Genomic DNA, 21,736 nt, shown 5'->3' on the forward strand with positions numbered 1-21,736 from the left:
ATAACATTAGTAGGTTCAATAAACCATGGTGCATTTTGAAGGGAGGGTCCTTATATTTACAATTCAGGCAACTGGTGTTAATAGCATACATTTTTGATTAGGCAGACATATTAAAATTTACGCAACGCCCTTTCACTCAGAGTGCTCAGTTCTAAATAGACTTCATGGTCGCCTGATAGATTGGTCATTCAGGAATTCTAAATATTCTTATTACTAAATTTGCAAATTAAAACTGATTAAGCTTTGGTGAGCTTCAAACACAAAGAAAGTAAGGAGGAGGAGTTCAAATTAACAGAGTAGGGGGGGAGTGTAACAGTATTTTAAGAAATAGACCTGGGTCCCATACTGATCACAACAATTGTGAATTGAGTGAGTGGTGAATTTCTACAAAACTGATGAGCATACCTCTGGTTGATTCTAACTCCATTTCTTTGTAAGTGGATTAAACTAACAGCTCTACATCGAAAGGTTACTTACTTGAAATACTAGTTCTCCTCCAGGGGAGTCCTGATTAATGTGATAAGCACTGAAATCTCCCGCCAACACGGGAAAGAGGGGAACGGGGGCGAGGGGAACGGGAGGGAAGCACTTAAAAAAAACATTCACCCATATATCTATCTATATATATTCTCAGTAGGAAAAAAAACGTTAAGAGGATTAAACATAATAAATACACTTGTACTAGGACGGCAATGTCCTTGGTATACAGGCGTGTTGTGATACCATGAGTGTATCTGGTATCGTAACTTTTTTGTGACCTGGAGGGGTGCACCAAGCATGCCTTTATAGAGGTCAGAGGACACCTGTCCCTGGGTATAAAGCATAACTCCCTAGGCTTTACAGGACACAGCTGGAGGATGAGGACAGCTTCGCCAGAGAGTGGAAGTGTATTGCCTATCCTCCTGTGGCTGGTGGGTAGTGATCCATACACTGAAGGGAGCCAAACCACATACTTTGTCTAGTCATGAAGACTTGGAACTGGAACAAAAAAGTGAGAGTATTTGAAGGACTTCTGTGTGACTAGAGCTGGTGTCCGACTGACAGCCAGTCTATTAGGGGTGAAGGTATATCACCTTAAGTCGGTACGCTCTTTTAAAGAAAGTGTGAGGATCGTTTGAAGTACCTAGGAGCATGCCTGCTTGCCAAGAAAGGGAAGGAGTCCAACTGGCCCTGCAGGAGAGGACAGTCCAGAAAGAGAAATGTTCACCATGTTCCAGGGTCTGAATGACATAGCTTCAGGTATGTGTGCCTATCTATCCCATCAGAACTGCAACTGCCTGCATTGACTCAAATTGGTCCAAGAAACACGCTCTCTGATGGAGCTACAGTAGTCAGGCACTCACCTGCGTTAGGACACCAGTGCCACTGTGCTGTAAGACTAAGCCCCTGAGAATCTTTGTTTGCGATCCCTCCCACCTGTCAGAATGCGACAGGGCCATCAGATCCGCTCCAGAGGGGCGAGGAAAGTACTACCACAAACCTTTGATACCACTAAGGGTGGCATTGGAAGAAACCACGAACAGATTTCACAAATGACTTTGGGGCAACAGACTACACTGACCTCGATACAGGCTTTTATTAGACTACTGGGGCGAGACCAGCCATTAAGGGTCACTGGGGAGGGATCCGCCCAAGAGAACCCAGTGGATGCAGTGCAGTGCTAGGTTGGGGACAATCATGTTTAGGGTCACTGTCTCATATACCAAGTTTGGCTATGCATTATTTAGTACTGCTGTGTGAATAAAAAGTTTCTTTTTCTTAAAAGAGGAGCACTGAGTTGGACGCTGAAATTATAGCGTCTGTTGGTTGTTGCGGACAGGAGAATTCAGTGCTTATAACTATTAATGATGTTTGCCTGGAGAAGAAGTTAGCAGAATCTGTACAATGTAACATACTTTGCCATGAAGATGCCAATAATTATTGATCATGGAAATTGCGTAAGATATGAGGGGTTAGTTTTAAAAGGTACCTAAAAGACATCCTGTTCTCAAAGTGGCAGCACATAATGAACAACGAAGCGCAGGATATGTTATAAAAGTTCAGGTATGCACGCAAAGCCAATGAAATTCTGCAGTTTTGGGGCTGTGGGGTTTTACCCTCATTTTTGTATTTGCTGAATTTGTGACATAATTCACCATCTACTGTATAATCTGAACATTTAAAAAAAAAAATGTTTCTTGTATAAACCGATCATAAGTTTCTAAAAACTAGGCAACACTGAGTGCTGTGCAGTGGAGGCCCTTCAAAAAGGTTGAATGGCCACCTTGTTGCTGTGTTTGAGAGTTAAACTGGTACTAGTTAGATGACCTCTTTGCCCAGGGTCAACAAATATTTTAAAAAAATAGTAATAATGAAGTAATACTATCACAAAATATGCTACATTATGCAGCATAATCTGGACTCATAATTTAGTCAATCCCTCCACATAATTTGATCCTCCCTTGCCACATAACTCCAGTCGCCCTGTATACAGACAAACCTTTGCAAAGATGTGGCAGTGCATCTTCAAACAAACAATGCTTCTTGGCTGTTTTAGGCAATGCCAAGAGGACAGAGATTAAATGAGCCAACAAATTTGAAGTGTCCATGCCTAAGGGGGCATGGGGCTAGGTCCCAGATACGAGTGAGAAGGTTGGAAAACCTCACAGGTTCTCTATTTCAGCAGGTACGCACAAAAATCTCAATATAAATCTCTCAATTAATCCGACTGCAATAATCCAAAAGATATTGATCGCAGGATATGTCATGAGAACGATAAAATATGCCTAAGGGAGCACAAGAGGATTCACTGGACAGACACAATCAGCAGGGCTATTGTTGCATTAGTAATTAGAGTGCCAAAAGAGACTTTGCAATGACATCTGCAATGCAGCTCCTTGCCCACAAGTCAACAAATTGTGATCACAGATCTGCTACGCTCTCTTGCTTTCTATTGCTATGTCAACTCAAAAAAATAATCAGATAGTCTGAGCTGACAATACTGATCTAGTTTATCCTATTACTTTCTGAGAAATTTAAAATTTTCACCTGCCGGAAGGCTTTATGCTGATTTTTGACCTACTGCTTGGAGGACTACAATCAGAAGATCCAAATAGCTGGAAAAACTTCACAATCTTTGAGGAAAAGACTACATCATTCCCAAGACAGGATTGAGTACAGACAATGGATGTGGCTGACATAGTGAAAAAGTCCAGAATAAGACTAGTCTTTAAAGCGTTCATCATGTAGCATTACATTAAATACTCAAAAGGTAGCCATGTACTATCAGTGTGAGATGCAGATGTCATAAGATACACAGGATCCATTTCATACATGTCGGATCTTTAAATGAAGTCACCCGCAAACTAAGAGCCTTCAAAAAACACATGTATCAGAGAATCCCCTTGGAGCAGAGGTTTTCACCCCTAGTATAAGCTAAATGAACAGTTCCACGGCGATCAAGAGACTTACCAAGCAAAGGAAACCAAATGTAGACGTCAATGTGGTATATTGGGGGTGGGAAGAAATGGACAATTGCCATACCGGCACCGAGTCTTCTACTTAGAACATCTCCAATAATCCTCTGATGTAAGGAGCAAGACAATAGGCCTAGTGGTCAACAAAATGGGACTGAAGTATATTCTCTAGAAGTCAACCACAAACAGAATTGCAATGGGCAAATCACAACTGTTGTTCAATCTACTGAATGCTATATATTATATTCAATAAAATGCAAAATCAATATTGATTCCCGTATTGTCTTGATATTAAGCAGAAAACATTACATGGGGAATTTAGGAACAAAAATGTTCCCAAGCTCTCAGAGAGCTTTTAAGAACCAAACTACAACTAATTTTGCTATCGGTGCGCAAGTACTGTGCAGTATGTTCCCACAATATATTAAATCAAGATCATTCCCTTTCGAAAACTAGAAAAAAACTCAAGATTTTAATATCTGAAATCCCAATTATTAGAAAAAGAGATAACAGATCTTGAAACAGATCAATTCGCACAAACCTATATAGAAGAAAACCTTGAATTAATGATCTGTGCCAAAAGGTTTTCATTGAAGGAAGAAATTTAACACTTTGAGAACATGAAGGGGATTGTTCACTTCATTAACTGCATAAAGAGATGACTATAGTACACAAATGAGGTAGAGTAAATGAGAGTATCAGTCTTCGAGTAATCTCATACTGCATGGATATGGACCATAGGCTGAATATGATCTAGAAATTCTTATTTGAAAACCCATGGGATCTGAAAAGATACGATTATATGAAATTTACTATTGAGGATAGTGACATAATATGCCTCTCATAACAAACTTTCAGGGCGGTTGTGGGATAGTACAATTTGTGGAATGTAGCAAGACCGCTCTATATAATAAATCTGTCAACCTTAGTTTATAAAATTGGCCATATCTATTTTATAGCTTTGACACAAAGTTACTGGCTTACAGTGAAAATTGGCCAATATTTCATATTGGCTTTCAAAATAATAGGTACCATCAAAATGAAGGCAGCAACAAAGGCCAGGGGAGGCGTAGGATGCTAAAAAGAAAACACAATGACATGTTGCGGACAATCTGTTGCCTGACTAACTTGAGATTGTTTGTGTTTTAGATCAGTGGTCACTACTAAATTAAAATAAAGATTATTTTATTTTAACGGTCACAAAAATGTAAACAGACACCTTATCCACCAATTCTCTCTTGCTGACATAGATCATCTAAAGGAGCGTTCGACACTGCAAAGTTCTGTCTGGTTTGCAACCAAATAGAAATGAAGTGGACAGAAATATGAATATTGCTGAAATAGTAACATCTAAAAGACGTATCAAACCTTTCTCTAAGGTGTCTTTTAGAGCAAAGACTAATTATTTGAACAAACACGTGCACACTTATTAGGTACCATGTTTCCTAGGGAATTAAAGGCCACAAACATTCATCTATAGAACCTTACATGATCTTGGCTCTTTACGCATAGAAGGAAAACAGGACACTTTGGAAATACAGCATTTATGACATGGATATAAACTTGGATCATTTATGTGGCAGATGATATTGAATGGATTTCAATTGATACGAGTTTCTCCGTGCACCGTTACAGAGAAAGCATATTGAGCCACTTCCTAAATTTTATATCTGAAATAAGCTATGATACCCAGACTAAAGAATACCAGTTTTTAAGGCATGCACCTGTAATAATTGTTCTAGGACGTGGGCATTTTGATGCACCACAAGATAATTTTGGCATTACAGGTAACACATGATCAGCAAGAGTGGCACGGTTTAAATTGAAGGCAACTGAAAAGTTGTAGTAATACTGAAATGGTACGGATGGAATATTCTAGTATGGCAAAGAATGGGAATACTGAAGTCAAAACCTTGAAAAATACTGAGAGGACAATAAATATAAAAATAAATAGATACCTTCGGACAAACTGTGTGTCTACATCTAGTAGAACAAGTCTGTCAGAAAACAACATAATTCTGCAAACTGACACAAAAAAACAACAATCTTAGAACGGAATATTACAACTCTGCTGCAGCAACCTACAGTAAAAAGAAAATACTGCATTGCCTGAAAGGTTTATCCTAAATGGAGACTAAATGTAGGAGGAGGAAAAGGTTTCACAACAATATTAGAGCCCTGAAGTCTGAACAGAGTCCCCTAATATTACTGGACAACAAAGTGCAATGCCCTCACATTGGCTTCACCCAATGTAGGTTTTGGGCAGTTATCATATATAAGATCACCACTTCCTCTCTGTTAACGGTTACAGACAAATTCAAGTAAGGGAAGGCTTTAGAAACCTTTCCAAACAGAAACTGAGAATAATACTAAAATTTGTTTGACAGTCGATAGTGTTTTGATGCATCCATCATCATGATCACCAGAGCAATCTTACCAATTCCTCACCTGCTGCAGGAGGATGCTGGCCACTAACTGTCGGCAAATCCAATGAGCTATCAGACATGACATGCTTAAGATCACCTCCAACGTCAGACAGCTTCATGTCAAACTGAACAGAAAGTGCATCTTCTGAATCTTCCTTTCCAACACTGCTTCCACCAATTGAAGGGAGATCAAGAGACTTGACAGATGCAGAGTCTTCTTTGGCCTGTTTAAACGCTGCCACTTTGTCTACGAGAGATTTTTCGGAGTTGTTGAATGAAGAGAACTTGTTGGGCTGAAAGTCAGCAAAGTCATCATCGATCTTTGCTAAAGATGGGGCAGTATCTCGGAGTTCCTCATAACCCAGTACAGGCCCATCTAAAGAAAGCTGCTTGAAGATATCATACTTGCTGGAGTTGTCTTCTGTTGAAAGCTGGGCACTTTGTATTGAAGTGGAAGAGGAGGAACTTGGTAGAACAGTAGCTTCGTGTTTAATTGTGCTACACTTCTCATTTGTCGTTTGCTCTGATGAGCTAGTACTATTATTAAAAGCCATGAAATCAGCAAAATCATCCTGTCCTGTAACCTGCCCACCATTTGAGGATCCACCAAAAAGATTGAAATCTCCAAATTCGTCAGCTAGGCTAGAGCTCTTATTGGGTGCCACTGATACAGGAAGGGATGATGGTGGCAATGGAGGTGCAGGGAAGGATGCAGACTTTGTTGAACTAAGAGTAGCGCTAGCGGGGAATGGTTGAGATCTGCTTTCCCCGGAGGAACTCACTGAGGAAAAGAGATCCAATTCTTTAAGGTCCACAGTTCTTGGCTGAGCAGGAGGCTTCTGTTGCAAAGTGAGAGAAGGGAAGGGTGCTGGGAAATTTGTGTCTTTGGAGGGTGGGTCTAGTGGAGATATGCTGTCTGCAGTTTTAAAATCTGTGAATCCATCATCTGTTCCTTCTGATTTGAAGTCTGCAAAGCCTTCACCTGATGAGATAAAAAATAAGAAAATAGTTAGATGGACAATAGAATGAAAATGTATTTTATAAGTAGTCATTATTTGTCTTATTTTATGGCCCTCAACTTTCAGTGAGCATTCCTAAAAAACCAATAGCAGTTATCAAGGCGATATTGATGCGGCACAGGCTGAAAGTACACAATTACTGAATGCAAACAATTGAAATATAACTCAAGTGATACCGAAGTATGTTAAAAATATTTTACATCATCCATGACTTCCAGCAACCATTTTAACCCATTCATCAGCAAAAATTACAATAGGACAGGTTTGATGGATAAAGTAGTCAGGATGTCACCACCCACTTTGCAAAGGTGATCGACACCAAAGTCCTCCTGGGGTTGATGGACAATGGGGAAAAGAACTAGTCACTAACACTTTTTTATAACAGCCTTCGACCAATCAGCAACTGAACTCTAATGAAAATAACTTTGGGAGTGAAAAAGTATTACAATTACGCTAGCAAAACTACACAGGAGATGTGTTTTTCTTCCAAGTGTACTCTTTTTAGATGGATTCTCTACCAACGATTTACCAGTGATTTGAGATGAAATAGCCATTCTTGCTTTGAGGACCAATGCCTACATTTTGAGGGCAAACAGCCAATTTGCTGGGCTTAAAATAGGGATGGAATTCAGCAAAATTACAGGGATCTGTCCCAGCAAATTAGCACTTGAAACTGTGGTGTATAACTTTATCATAAAACCTTGGTTACTTTCACCTCTAGTCTTGAAAACCCAAAAGAAAATACACCCCATCAATTTGTACTAGCTATTATTTTTGTACACACACCAGAATACAAATCACTCAATTTCACAAACGTATCAATAAAATAAGCTAATTATATAAGTATTTTTTCAAAAAGCCCAAAAAATTTTAAATCCATGAAGTAGATCAGGGAGAGGTTTTTTTTTTTTTTTTTTAGTAAAGGGTAAAACTGGCCCATATTTGGAGGCAGAATGGTGGAATCAATCCAGGGAATGGGAAAGTATTGCATTTCAAAATGCACTTTCATGATGATTAAGGAACGCTTAGTTTTTAGTCCAACTGCATTGATCATAATTAATAAAGTGGTCCCAAAATAAAATGCCAGATATTTGAAGATTCCAAAACTTTGTGAAATTAATGTTTGTTTTTTAAGAAAATTACTTTATATAGCAACAGACAAGCACTGCACAGCAACGAAAACTTACTGTTGGGTCGTAAACTTTTCCATTTGAAATGTAAGCTGGTGAAAGGGTTAAAAATATCAGCCATAGAAGAGTTGTCAAGCCGTTCACGAAACTGGTGTTCTTCAAGCTAGAGTCCCACAGCAAGCAAGCATAATGTAACACTGAGTGAACATAATTAATTTACCAACATCTGTGGAGAACTGGCTTGTATGGCATAACAAGTGTCACTTGTGTCAACTGTGAATTAATCACTTCATGCTTGTTGTCTCCTTGATATGCTTGGTCAGTAAGGTTACCTTGCGTACCCATCCACACACAGTTCATTGTTTTCTGTGCAACTGAAACATCCAATAAATGCTTTTAAGAGGCATATCTTTTTGTCATATTAATTTTGTATTGTGGGTGTATAATGGACTCAATCACATAAGAAGGTAAGTGACCAGCCAATGTCAGAGGTGCATGAAGAATTAAGAACAAAATATATATATTCCCCAAAATCATAAGGAGACATCTATGATGTCATCACTGATTAAACAATTTACCTTTCTAGCAATTATTTACCATTAAAGTCCTTTTAAATTACCTGCAGAGCACATCATCTATCTTTTAATTTCAGATGAGGTAACATTTCAAAGATCAGGATTTACTTTTTTATCCCCTTAACACATTAGTAAACACTCTTATTTGGAATGTTGGTTCTCTGTTCATCCATAGGCGCGATTCCAACTTCATTAAGTCAAGTACTAATGCTTATAAACCTCTAATCACTTTCCTTAGAGGTTTGTTTTTGCAGAGTCTATTGAAGGTTTCTTCCTTGTTAACCAAACTGATGGAATAATCTCAGTGATTTTTCTAATACGGCCACAGATGCATTACAACATTTAGGAGATAGACACCTAATAAACCAAAAATATTTAGTGAGTTATATTACCATAGACTGCAAACTGTTTTTCAATACTGCCTAATTGAATCCCCATCAACATGCAGCTAGTTTTGCCCGACAGGAATGCTATAAACCAGTCGCTTTCAACGCCAGATACCCAAACACAGAATCCAACTGATCGAAAGGCACTGTGTAGTTGGAAATGTTGTACATCACTGATAAAGCAACAAAAATAAGATTGGCTGCATCCTCTCAGACTACGGACATACAACAGGGTCACCATGGTACCCTTCTCAGGTCACAAACCACACTGAGAATCACCCTAGATGTTGGTAGCTTCCAAGTCATATTGGTGATGCTTCAGTTTTAAAAATTGATTGGAGGTAGCTCATCAAAATCTAAATAAAAACGTTTAGTAGTCTAAAATATTAATAGTCACTAATTGAAGGGGACTGATGAGGATTTGATAGTTATAGATGGCAGGGTCCCTATTCATGAGGGTCTCACAAATGAGGCAGTGGTCAATGGTTCTGAAGAAGATGGCAGAAGATTTTGTAGACAGATGTTCTAGGCAGCAACGTTTCTGCATGGTTGAAGACTGGCAGGTCAGCCACTACTGGAGGGCAGTGTTTCTAGGGAGCTGGGAAACAACAGCTCAGTAGCTTTCACGAATATTTCTCTGAAACGTCCGACCGCAGGTGTTTTAATTTTGTATTATTATTTTGGCACATGGCAACTGGGAAGGGTAGGCTAATTGAATGCTTAAAACTAAGCCTCCATCAGGGTACACACAACAGTCCTTTGCTTGTTTCAAAATATTGCAGAAACGATGTACAAGTCATTATCCTGTGGTAGATGTAATGGCTAAAGGTACAGATGGATCATCATCAAATATTTGCTTTGCAGGTTTGACAGGGCTTCAATAAAAATCATTTTGCTTTGGTGAGAGTCACCTATTGTTGTAACTACAGTAAACATTATCTCCTCCTGCTGGTTGAGGAGTCTTCTCAGATTAATGCAACTTGAAACTGTGACAAAACAACAAAGGTGGTATCCAAAGTGACGGTCCCAGTTTTAGTGGCCCCCTGCCTTACCTACTTACTCATCTGGCATGCTGTTCTACAATTGCAAGTACCATATGCCTCTCAATTGTTGCTGAAAAATGTTCTGGGTATAGAGTGGCTGAACATCATCAAGCAGCGGAGATAGTCCACTTACCTTTGTGGAGGCTTCGGCACTGCACACACTATCAGGGTTTAAATCCCATTCGTGGACTCGAGACCTCTTGCTCAACAAGTCCACAAATTTGTTGTCCACCCCTAGCAAGTGTCTGGCTAAAAGGTGTATGGTGTTGCAAATCTTATGTGCGAGTGCAGATATCTGGTGATAGTGGGTGTCCTTCTGCTTCTGGATCTAGTACATTGCCATCATGCGGTCCATTTTAGTAGGTAGGACTGTCTTGCCCCGGATGAGCCTGACAAAGGCTCTGAGGGCTAGAAGGATAGTCAGTAAGTCCAGTAATTTGATATGACCCCTTAATGATGTGGGGGGTCCATGTGCCCTACATGGTCATGTTGAAAAATGCAAAAAAGTGATGGATGGAATGCTTAAATTAATCTCAGCCATTCGAAATTACTCAGGCCACATCCCAGTCCATTATTTTTGTGCCCACCATGTGCCCTCAGATTAGACTCAGCCACACACAAATCATCCTTGGTCGCACTCCAATAGTAACAGTCCTGCCAGGCCAGGCCCTCTGTGAATCGAAACAAGAGCCACCTACGAGAGGCTTTGGCTCAATTGGGACGCATCAGCAATGTGCAGGTTTGATCCAGTGGCATACTCATGTGACTGAGGTGGGCTCTTCATCTTTGAAGCATCTGTGGTAATAGTCACCTTCGGAAGAGGGTTCAGGAAAGGTGTGCCGAGCAAACAATAGTTGCTGCTCCACCATGAGAGTATTCTGAATTTTTGCCTTTACCAACACTAGCTCCTCCCAGTAGGCTCAGCTAGTGATCATCGCAGGGCATTCTTGGAGAAGATGCATGTGCAGTCTGGCATGCAGAACTATGGTGATGATTGATCATCCAAGGTAACTGCGCTACATTTCTTACAGAAAGAGAGATCCTGTCTGAAAATGAGCACCTTTGCAATACCATCACATTCTCTTGGTTGGGCTGAGCTTTCCCTGCTCCAGCACTGAGGATGGACGCTAAAAGGGTGATTCTGTTGGGGATGGGGGGTCTGTAAGGGTTGAGATGGGATTTGTTTGCACTGGAAGGGAACCCCAGCCTGTGAAATAAGGGGACTGCTGCCTGAGTGTGTTGTGGGCCATGTGGTTGGCTGCTACGCTTGATCAGCCAGTCATCTAGATAGGAGTAGGGGTGAATGGCATTCCTGGGCAGATGAGCGGTCATCACTGGCAGAACCTTTGTGAAGGCCCTTGGAGTTGTGATGCCTCCAAAAGGCAGTATATTGAACTGGTAGTGTTTCCACTTACCATAAGCCAAAGATAAAGGCGATTAGCCAGATAAATGAGGACACCCTGGTGGAGGAGTGGGATGATGTCCTGTAGATAGACTTTATGGAAATGTTCTGACAGGATGCACTGGTTGAGATAAATTACATTAAGGATGGTCTAAGGGACCCACACTTTTGTGGTATTAGAAAGTAGAAGGAGTACACTCCTTTGCTACGATAGGGGTGGGAGTTGGTTACCAACACAATGGCACTTTTTCCAAGGAACTCCCGCCCCTCCTCCATTAACATGGGGAACGACAGGTAAGGGGAGATCCAAAGCAATGCATGCCGGTATAGCAGAACACTAGGATTGATGCCCCAGAACGCAGTATGTAGATACAGAAGGAAAGTTAAGCCTTACAGTCAACCGTGGAGAAATATACATTTAGGCCAAAAAAAGTTGAAGCAAAGGATGACCCAGTGGATACGCAAATAGAGGTATTGAGAAATACCAACAGTTCCCCACTTTCTCTTTTTGCATAATTTATGGTGCTCACAACGGCGTGCCAGAACGACGGGCATTGGCCAAACTGAAACCAGCTTGCTCAGTATTATCTGCGCACTTCGCACAAACAAAGGACACAGCCAAAGCCGTGTGTTGTGGTAGAAATGTATACACTGAAAAAACCAAAAGGTTAAAACCGATGTCTCCAACCAGTCGATCACAAGCTTGTGGACACCTTCAGAGTAGCTCACAGCTTTACGTTCATGTCTTTAAAAGCACAGGGTAACATTTTTCTTTTTAAGCTAAGGTTAGGTTGTGTTAATTTTACATTACTATCTTCAGGCTGCAGATAATATGGCCTGATAATGAGCAGTGCTGGAGTCAGATTTATGAGAGAGGTGAAAAACTGAAGCACTCAGGTATTTAAGAGACTGGGCTGTGACCGCGAATACGGGTGACCAGATCAACAGAAGAAAGTGAAGTCCCAGCTGACTGGAAGGAGAAGTGTGAACAATATTTTAACTGATAGATTGCCAAGGAGCCACAAATGACCCCAGCTAATGGCCATAAAACTATAAAGATGACACCTGGGACGAGGAGATGCTCCATCACCTTAAGACAAAAAGAAGGGTGAGCCTTCTCTGTTTTGATTCTCCTTGGTTGGGCCTCTTGAGCACCTGAACTTACTTCTTCAGAAGGCTTTAGAAGTCTGGAGAAAGCTGGACTTTAACTTATGGGGTGGTATCCTATCTAATTGGCTAGTGGAGTTCATACATATTCTGGAGGCATTGGAAACAGTTTCCAAGCTGCTCATGTTCAAGAGACATCACAAGCTGAAGCCACAGTCGCAAGCTAAATCTGCTGTCACATTCTCATGCAAATGACTAGCTGGGCAACTAGCCTTTTTGGTGCCCACTGTAAGTGCCAAGTGCCCTGGTCACTGTATCATCCTGACCATGAACCACAGTTTCAAACATACAGGCCAGTACCAGTAGGTGTTCTGGCACACCAGCCAGCCACTTTCCCCAGCTTAAAGGTTCAGTGGGACCAGGCCTAAGAACTCCCCTTGACTCCATTGGGTACACATGACTGTACACAGTCTCCACCAAACCCCCAACACTCCCCACAGCACTGTAAAGATCCCCCAGAAATACTGAAGGAGACTTATTGTACCAGAGATAATAATGCCTTCCTCGCATTCTTGCCAGTGACTCAGATGGCCAGGCATAATTGGTACAAAAATTGTACCACCATACATTGATGTCTGGTACCCTTAGTCCACTAACACACACAGCCTGAACACTACAAACTCTCTCTGAAGTTCACACCATTAGTTATCATTGACCATCGGGCTTCAGGGTAACTAAATTTCAACCGTCTAGCTCAAAAAAGCTCCAAACGCTTCATGTGGGGGAAGAGAGGGTTGGTTCTCTGGCACAGAAAGTGCTAAGCACTTCCGGGGTTTTGATATACGTCCAGATTATTTATGTATAATATTTACTTTCCTATAATAAACCAATTTTTGTTTTAACAGTAAAGAACTGTCTGGACATTTCAATTATTAAGTGCTATTTAAAGTGTATACAGTGTCTGTATTACCAATCTCCAACACATCCTGGAGTAAACTGGACTGCTTGACCCCGGCTACCACGAGAGAGTCAAGTGGTAAGGTGAGTATTTGGTTATTGTGTCGGAGTACAACATTAGTGTCAACAGTTTGTGGCCACAAGCAATCGGTGGCAAACAGTACTAATAGTAGCAACTTATGGCTGCCCTGGTACCCCAGAAAAAGCCCCACAGCTATTTTTGGGGTGGGCATGTGTGGTTGCCCAATGGGACTTAAAATGGTCTGCACTTGGGGGACATGTTCTCTGGTGGTCTTCCCTGCCCGCATTGCATCAGAGGCCTTACATGGGGTAGTACTACTTCACCCAGCACTCACAGCGGCAAGAGACGCCAAAATCTTCTGAAACATGCTTGAAAAGTGCAGGACACGTCCTGCAGCGTGGGACACCCCTGGGCCAAGAGCAGGTTTGTCTGCACTTGTCCATGGCTACCCGAAGCTGGGCTGAGCCTTCTTTTTAGTTCTACCATCTCATCTGAAGGTGAAAATAAAGTCTGCAATATTGTCCTCTGAGGAACTCCCACTAATTGCCATAATTACAACCACCCCACACGAATGCCATTGGAACAATTAATAGTGAAATTGAATGCGTTGAGGAGAGGCTGGGGGACACAAAAAAAGCCCTCCTAACGACCCCGGCTGGGAGTACAATGAGAGCCATGAAATTACTCCTGTACCGCCAAATCCATGCGTTTTGAATGGTGATTTTGCAGTTTACATCAATATTTCACGAGTGATTGTAATGGAAGAACAAGCCCCCCTCCGCCAAAAAAAAGCAAACAACAATGCTAGACAAACTGCCACATGCTCTAAAAAGTCTGTAAGCTCTAAGAAAACTGCAGTTACGGAAGAGTCCATTACAGACCCAATAAGCAATAAAGAAAAGGGCCCTTATGCAGCGGAATCAACATCTGCTTTACATATCAAAACTCATGATGCAGCCTTGACCACAATCTTGGACCCAAACCTTGCTGTTCTCAGGAGCATAGACTCTTCACTGGAAATATTAGTTGATCAAGGGAATATCAAGATAAGTGGTAAGGGCGCAGGCCTCAACAACCCTTTGCAAGCACAAAGACCCTCACATGCGGTTACATCTCATGCAGAAACAACTGCTGTACAAGATTTATCATAGGGGCAACAAAATTCATTCTGGATCTGTTAACTCCAATATACCGCAGAAAGACCCTCCAACAGTAAGCACCACTCTGGTGACTGATCAACGAGGAACGTTCAGCACACAGTAAATATAACTCAGAAGGTCAGACAGAACTGGTCAGCAAAAATTAGAGCCTGGGCTTGAGAGCAACCAACAGGATTCTTCAGTTACTGCCCGAAGCAACACCGTTGGGGATTCAAAAAATATCCCATTTAAAAAATAAAAATTTTTTTTTTTATTAGTTTCATCATTAATAAGTCACTTACAAATATGAACGATATCCGGTACAATTCATGATACATAGAAATCGAGGAAAGGTATCCATCACAATCTGGGTGCATTCAATCGTCGCATTTCTGTGCGTTGCAGTTCCATTTCTGTTGACAGGAAACACATTGGTCACCTTGATAAGCATTCCACTTGCCCCACTTTCTGTCCCATTTCTTAGGGCACCCCATCGCTTTGAATCTCTTTTTCTGCCATCATGCACTTGTCATATTCTCTGACCCACATTCTGAGTGAAGGCTTGTCCGCCACCCCCCCATTTCCTCGCTATCTCCCTTTTAACTAAGGTGTAACCTAGTGTCATGAATTGTTGTTCGATGTCTGAGATCGGTTTGTTCCCATATATTTAGGAGATCAAGCCGAGGCGCAAGGGTGAGTTCCTTCCCCAGGGCGTCCTAAATGTGACCCGTGGCCCCTTCCCACAGCGGCTTCAATCCCGGGCAGTCCCATATCGTGTGATAAAATGTCCCATTTTTAAATCCTAAAAAGGATGAAGATAAATATCAGCTAAAAAATTAAATTGTACATTGGTTGACGACATCTGCAGAACTATACAGCTGTGAAACTTTATTCAGTAATATAATCAATGTACAACTGGTTTACGGAGTAGGAGGATTCAGTCTCAAGGAGGAGTCGGGCCACTGTACAGCCATCAATTTCAGGAGCAAACACATTGTGGGGACTTTGCTGGAAAGGCCGTCCCTCGCACGTTTGTCTCATTGTAGCATTACAGCAGTACCATTGAGCTATTTCTTAAAACCTATTGGCACAGAGTCATTTACATTTTCCACCCATGTGGTGTCTTCCCAAAGCCCTTTTGCAATATCAACATATAATCTGTTCTCACTCCGGGAACAAGTTGACTGCCTCTTGAATATGTGCTCATCTTCGGTCTATGGTTGAACTGAAGTTATAAACGTAAAATATAACACTAAAGGGTGGACGATGTCCAAGACAGTGTCAGGCACCATAGAAGCGGCTAGCTAACCCTGATCTCAACCTCTATGGACAAGGGGATTTATAAAATGTATCTTGATTCTGCCCACTTCCGAATTGTTATCCACATGCATAAGCTCAGGGAAATGCTTGTTATTGTAAATTTTTTACATCATAATCTCATATCCAGTAACAAAGACATAGCAACCTCTCGAGCAGTTTCTCAGCAAGATCTTAATCGAGCCCAACATAGATTTTACCACGATCTGGGGGAGGGGATTTTAATTGTAGGTCGAGTTCAGTCTCCAAGCACTCTGCATGTGGGGCAATAGGATGTGACACGGAGGATTGTCATTTCGAGCATAGCTCATTTGGAGAGGTTTTTAATTCTATATTGACTAGGTATTTTCTTTTCCTTGCTATTGATCTTGTAGGTCGTCCAGCAACAGGGTATATCACACACATAGGAAGAGGTACGGGTAGTCATATTGACTTCATTGCACTTTCTCAGCAATATAAGTCCCAAGTCTCAGATTTCTCAATATTGCCTAACCGTTTAAGTGACCATTACCCCCTAGCAGTCTCCTTTGACCTGGGCATCGAGAATCAGTATGATGCACCTGCCATCATGCCAATAGTGTTATAAAAGAATGAGGGCATTTTATGTAAATGGGTCCTGGTTCCTACTAACCAAAAAAAAGAAACTGGCAGAAAGATTTTTAGTAACTAGCATGAGGATACACTTTGCACACTCTCTCCACTTGGAATGGCGTGTGATTGAGCCAATTTAGATTATCAATTTCTGAGAAGCAGCATTCACAGAAGAACACTAATTGGATGAGGTGGCATGCAATTAACTGGTGTTGCAAATCCTTTCGCCCATGGCATGTACACGTGACACTGAGTCGTTTCGATCGACCTACGCAATGCATTTGACACGATCAGTTGGACATACCAGTCTGCCGTAACGTCTAAAATGGGACCGGGATGGACACTGATTAAATGGGTTAAATTCTTGTGCAGTGGCATGAGTCAGGGCTGGTAGAATAATCTCAGCGCCATTGCAGATCTGGAAAGGGGCGCACCAGAGCAGTCCTCTATCCTCATTGCTATTTCCACTGGGAATGGATGCACAGTCAATCTAAAGACTCTGAAGCTGCCGGTTCAGAAAGGTGCACTGGGGTTACCAAACTTGGAGTATAACCATATAGCTGCCACACTTCAATGGGTGATGAATACCCCTCCCCAACAGAAGTGTCATGGGTTTGGCAGAGTGTGGATGTTGATGAGCTCTTGCACTGCGCAATGAACCAGATGCACAGTTCAGGAAACTTGGCACTTTTGGGAGCAGTCTCAATCCAGTGGCTGAGAGGATTACAGCGATTGTGTATTTTTTTTTTTTTTTGTTTTTTTTTTGTCCTCATCTGCCAGACAAGTTTCAATATGCAATCTTGTAGGTTTACACACATTGTACTGCCTCAGTAGCCAAGACTGGTAGGGGCAGTAATAGAACGAAAGGCTCACCCCTCAGCAACATGTTTCAACCTTCAATGATCACTAATTTGCTACCAGACAGGCAATAGCTAAAGTCCAGCCAAGGTACTAAACTTAGCGCCATGAAACAAGTGACCCCCGGAATGAGGATGATGGCATAATCATTGGACCTGGGGAAAAAAAAAAAAAAAAAAAAAAAAAAACCCCAGATGATCAATGATCCCAAATCAGGAGGTGCCAGAAAGATCTTGTGTCAGGATTACCAGATCTGGCCAGGTCCAGCTTGGAGACCAGCAAAGTAGAAGCATACCAGTCATTAATGGAAGGAGGTGAAGAATCCTTCCATTTTCTGCATATCTCCCTCCTGGCTAGCAAGATAGCATAAAAAATAAGCTTTTTTGCCAAGGAGGGGACCCCTTGGTAGCACCCAAAAATTACTGATGTTAAATCTAGGGTAATGTTAACTCCAACAGAAAGTGAAAGAGTCTTACTAATGGCATCCCAGAATGAGGACAATTGTGGGCAATCAAAGAACATATGAATGTCAGAAGCAGCCACCAAACCACATCTCGCACAGGCCACACTACTCCCCTCAGAGAATTTAGAAAGACGAAGGGGTGAGTAGTATGCTCGATGAATGGTGAAAAGATGGTTCCTGCGTAACCATGCAGGCTTGACAATATCCCACAACATCTTACAAGACGAATTCCAAAGATGTTGCAAATAGGAATTGTTGACATGTTGAGACCAAAGATCCTCCGGCAGTGAAAAAGTTCCGTCCATTTCCTCCAAGATTAGATTATACCACAGTGAAATTTCCTTTTTGGCAGGTGGCTTATCTGCCAAAAGCGTTATAAGATAGCTATATACGCCCAAGGAATATTTAGCACCATGTGGAGGCTGAGCAGAGTATGCACGAGACCAACTCAACATCTGAAGATATTTGAGCCTGGAGAAGTGTGGACCAATTTTTGTACTAAGATAATCCCAGGGTAACAAGTCCCCGTCAACAAATAGGTTACCCCACTCCTCCAACCCTGCCTCTCTCATAGGTGTAGCTAGTGCATCCCTTAACCATGCTGGACCATCAGGAAGGCCCCACAAAGGTGTCCTACTTCCATAATAACCAACTTTAATTGCTTTAGACACCTGGGCCCACATTCTTGCCATACCCCTTAAAATTTTCAATTTAATTTTTTTGAAAAACTTGGGGTTTCCAAATTTAAAAAGAAACCCTGACTGACTTACACCTTCTACGTCCAATAACATTGAAAAAAGGGAACCCACTCCAACCCCTACTGGTCTTTTTAATAGGATCCTAGCATGTGAAAGCTGGAAAGCCCAGGCATAAGCCTGGAGATCAGGAGCAGCAAGCCCTCCTTTTTCCCTACGTCTCCTAATTTTTTTCCAAGAAATTCTTGGCAGATGTTTATCCCAAATAAAGGTGCTAATATCCGACTGTAATTTCCTGATGGAGGCGGGATCAAAACATAAAGGTATCGCATTAAACAAAAAAGAAACCTTAGGCAGGATGAACATTTTGACAAGGTTGACCCTGCCCAGTAGGGAGAGTGGAAGATGGGCCCAGGACTGGAGCAACCTACGACAGTCCTTTGCAATTTAAAAAAAATTAATAATAGTAATCTGATCGAGGTCAGATACAATATCCAAACCTAAGTATCTCATCCGACTCGCCGGCTGGATTTCAGAATCGAAGGTACTTTGATCGATGTTCCAGGTCATCATCTCAGTCTTTAGAGCATTAATCTCATAGCCAGAGACCATCCCAAACTCCGATGCCAGCCTGAATATTACTGGGAGGGCCTCATGCGGGTCAGACGTGAAAATGAGAATATCGTCGGCGTAAAGTGCCACCTTTCTCTCCCAACCCCTGTACGCAAATGCCTTGATGTTAACACTATCCCTCAAAATCTGGGCAAAGGGTTCAGCATATAAATCGAACAGGAGTGGGGAGAGAGGACATCCCTGCCTAGTACCCCTCGAGATGTCAAAAGAGTCAGAGAGTATACCATTAACCAGGACACGGGCACTAGGGTTACTATAAAGAAGACTAATCGCCTGCCGAAATCTACCCCCCACGCCAAACTTTGCCAAGGCCTCCGACAAATACAACCAATTAACTCTGTCGAAGGCCTTGGTGGCGTCCAGCGTGAGCACCGCCAAGGGCAAAGACTTCAAACATGCCATGTCTATTGAACCCATCAAATCAAAAGTTAGTTCAAAAAGCTGTCGCCCCTTAATAAATCCCTTCTGATCGACATGTAAAATGGAAGGAGCAACCAAGGCCAATCTATTTGCAAGAATGGAGGCAAAGATCTTATAGTCTCCATTCAAAACCGAGATCGGCCTGTAGGAGCCACAGGCGGTTGGAGACTTCCCTGGTTTCAAAATAACAGTTATGGATGCGTTATCCCATGACACAGGTGGTCGTACTCCATCAAGCAGTATCTGATTGAACAATATAACTAGGAAAGGAACCAGCTCCTGCTCCAAAGATTTATATATTTCAGCAGGCAGCCCGTCAGGCCCAGAGGCCTTGCCTTTCCTGGCATCCCGAATGGCTTCCCTTACCTCCTCTTCCGAGATTTCACTATCTAGCATTGCTGATTGATCAACAGAGAGTTTTGGTAGATCTATTTTCCCAAGCCATTCATTAATCATATCAGTATCCAATATCTTATCTTCATGGTAAATATCTTGATAGAAATCTTTAAATGCTGCTCTAATATCTGCATCAGAAGAAAGAGGGACATTATTGACATAGATCAGGTTGATGTTGTTACGGACCTGATCAGTTTTAACTTTCCATGCCAATAATTTACCAGCACACTCCCCATACTGAAAATGAGCAATTTTGCTGGCCTCCCATCTTTCCTGAAGCCGCCGGTTAAGGATCGAGGTCAGTTGGCCTCTTAGGGTCAATAGTTTAACCCGCAAAGGCGCCAAAACAGCTTCCGTGGAAGCTAAGTTGGCATCAATGACGGCCTGTGCACTAGTCAGGTCCGCCTCAACTGAGGCAATAGCCTCTCTATATTCCTTCCTTCTATATGACATCTTACTTGTAATAAGACCCCTCAAAGAGGCTTTAAGTGAGTCCCAGACCACACCAGGTCCAGCAGAACCCACATTCATCTCTAGAAAAGACCTCACTTCAGATTTGAAAAAAGAGACATCTTCAGGGTGAGAAAGTAGAGAACGGTCAAAGGACCAAGTCCTAACTATGTCAGAGGTAGGTACCATAAGTTCCAGAAAAACTGCAGAGTGGTCAGATAGATGTGACGGAAAATAACAAATGTCCCTAACTGCATCGGATAAACTATGGTTGATTAATATAAAATCTATCCTGGACTGGTGATTATATTTATAATTTCTGAAAGAAACACCCTGCTGCTGCCCGGCTCTTAACCTCCAGATATCGATATATCCGTATTGTTTCATCTCATTCAACAAGAAAAATCTTGATTTTGAAGGGACACGGGATCTACTGTTATGAGATTTATCCAAGACTGGATCTAAAACAATATTAAAGTCGCCGGCTAATATAACTGGTTCCGGGAAGGACAAAAGGTGAGAAAAAATCACTCCCAAAGATGTAGGGTCATCAAGATTGGGACCATAGTATCCAACAATAGTAAAACAGGCACCCATAATTACCACAGAAGCAATAACCCATCTTCCCGCAGGGTCGACTATAGACTCTAATACCCTGGCCCTAAGCTGTTTTCTGAAAATCAATGACACTCCTCGGGAAGTCATAGACTGTGAAGTTGATATCATAAAATCAATCCATTTATTCTTTTTAGCCAATGTGTCAATTTCAGACTGGATCAAATGTGTCTCTTGAAGGATGATGACCTGGGCATCAGAGTCCCGGAGATACTGCATCAATCTTCTAGCCCTAGGATTAGTACGGAGCCCATTGACATTCCAGGACATAATCTTTAAACTAGACATCACTACTAAACCAGAGCACAGCCAGTCTTGCCTTTATAATGCGACCAGATATATACCAGATATATACCGACCCACCTCCAAAAGAAGACTCGCAGGACAACATGAGAGACTTTAACACAACCTACAAAAAATAGAAAAGATGGCTGATGAGGAATTTTTGAATTTTGCCCGTGAACCCCCCCCCCCCACCCTTCACCCTCCCCATGGAGAACCCGTGGTGTATCTAACCGGATCAAGTCCAGTAGATGGCACCCCTACCTCAGGCTCCCGTTACACGCCCCCCCAAACTCACAGCTAAAAAGTAAGGAAAAAGAGGTGATCCCACTTAAGATAGTGTACTTTTTTTTTT

At 41.8% G+C, this 21,736-nt stretch overlaps 1 protein-coding gene across 10 annotated transcripts in view; it reads right to left on the minus strand.

The window, feature by feature from the left end:
• Window positions 1-21,736, minus strand: part of SYNRG (synergin gamma) — a 501,862-nt gene that overhangs the window by 225,246 nt on the left and 254,880 nt on the right. For all 10 annotated transcript variants that reach the window (XM_085649490.1, XM_085649489.1, XM_085649487.1 and 7 more), the window contains one exon: window positions 5,904-6,863. In XM_085649490.1, coding sequence (XP_085505616.1) covers window positions 5,904-6,863 — 960 coding nt within the window. The remainder of the gene's footprint in view (window positions 1-5,903; window positions 6,864-21,736) is intronic.

Source organism: Triturus cristatus, chromosome 3_2 (genome assembly GCF_964204655.1).
Source record: "Triturus cristatus chromosome 3_2, aTriCri1.1, whole genome shotgun sequence".
Classification (NCBI taxonomy): Eukaryota; Metazoa; Chordata; class Amphibia; order Caudata; family Salamandridae; genus Triturus; species Triturus cristatus.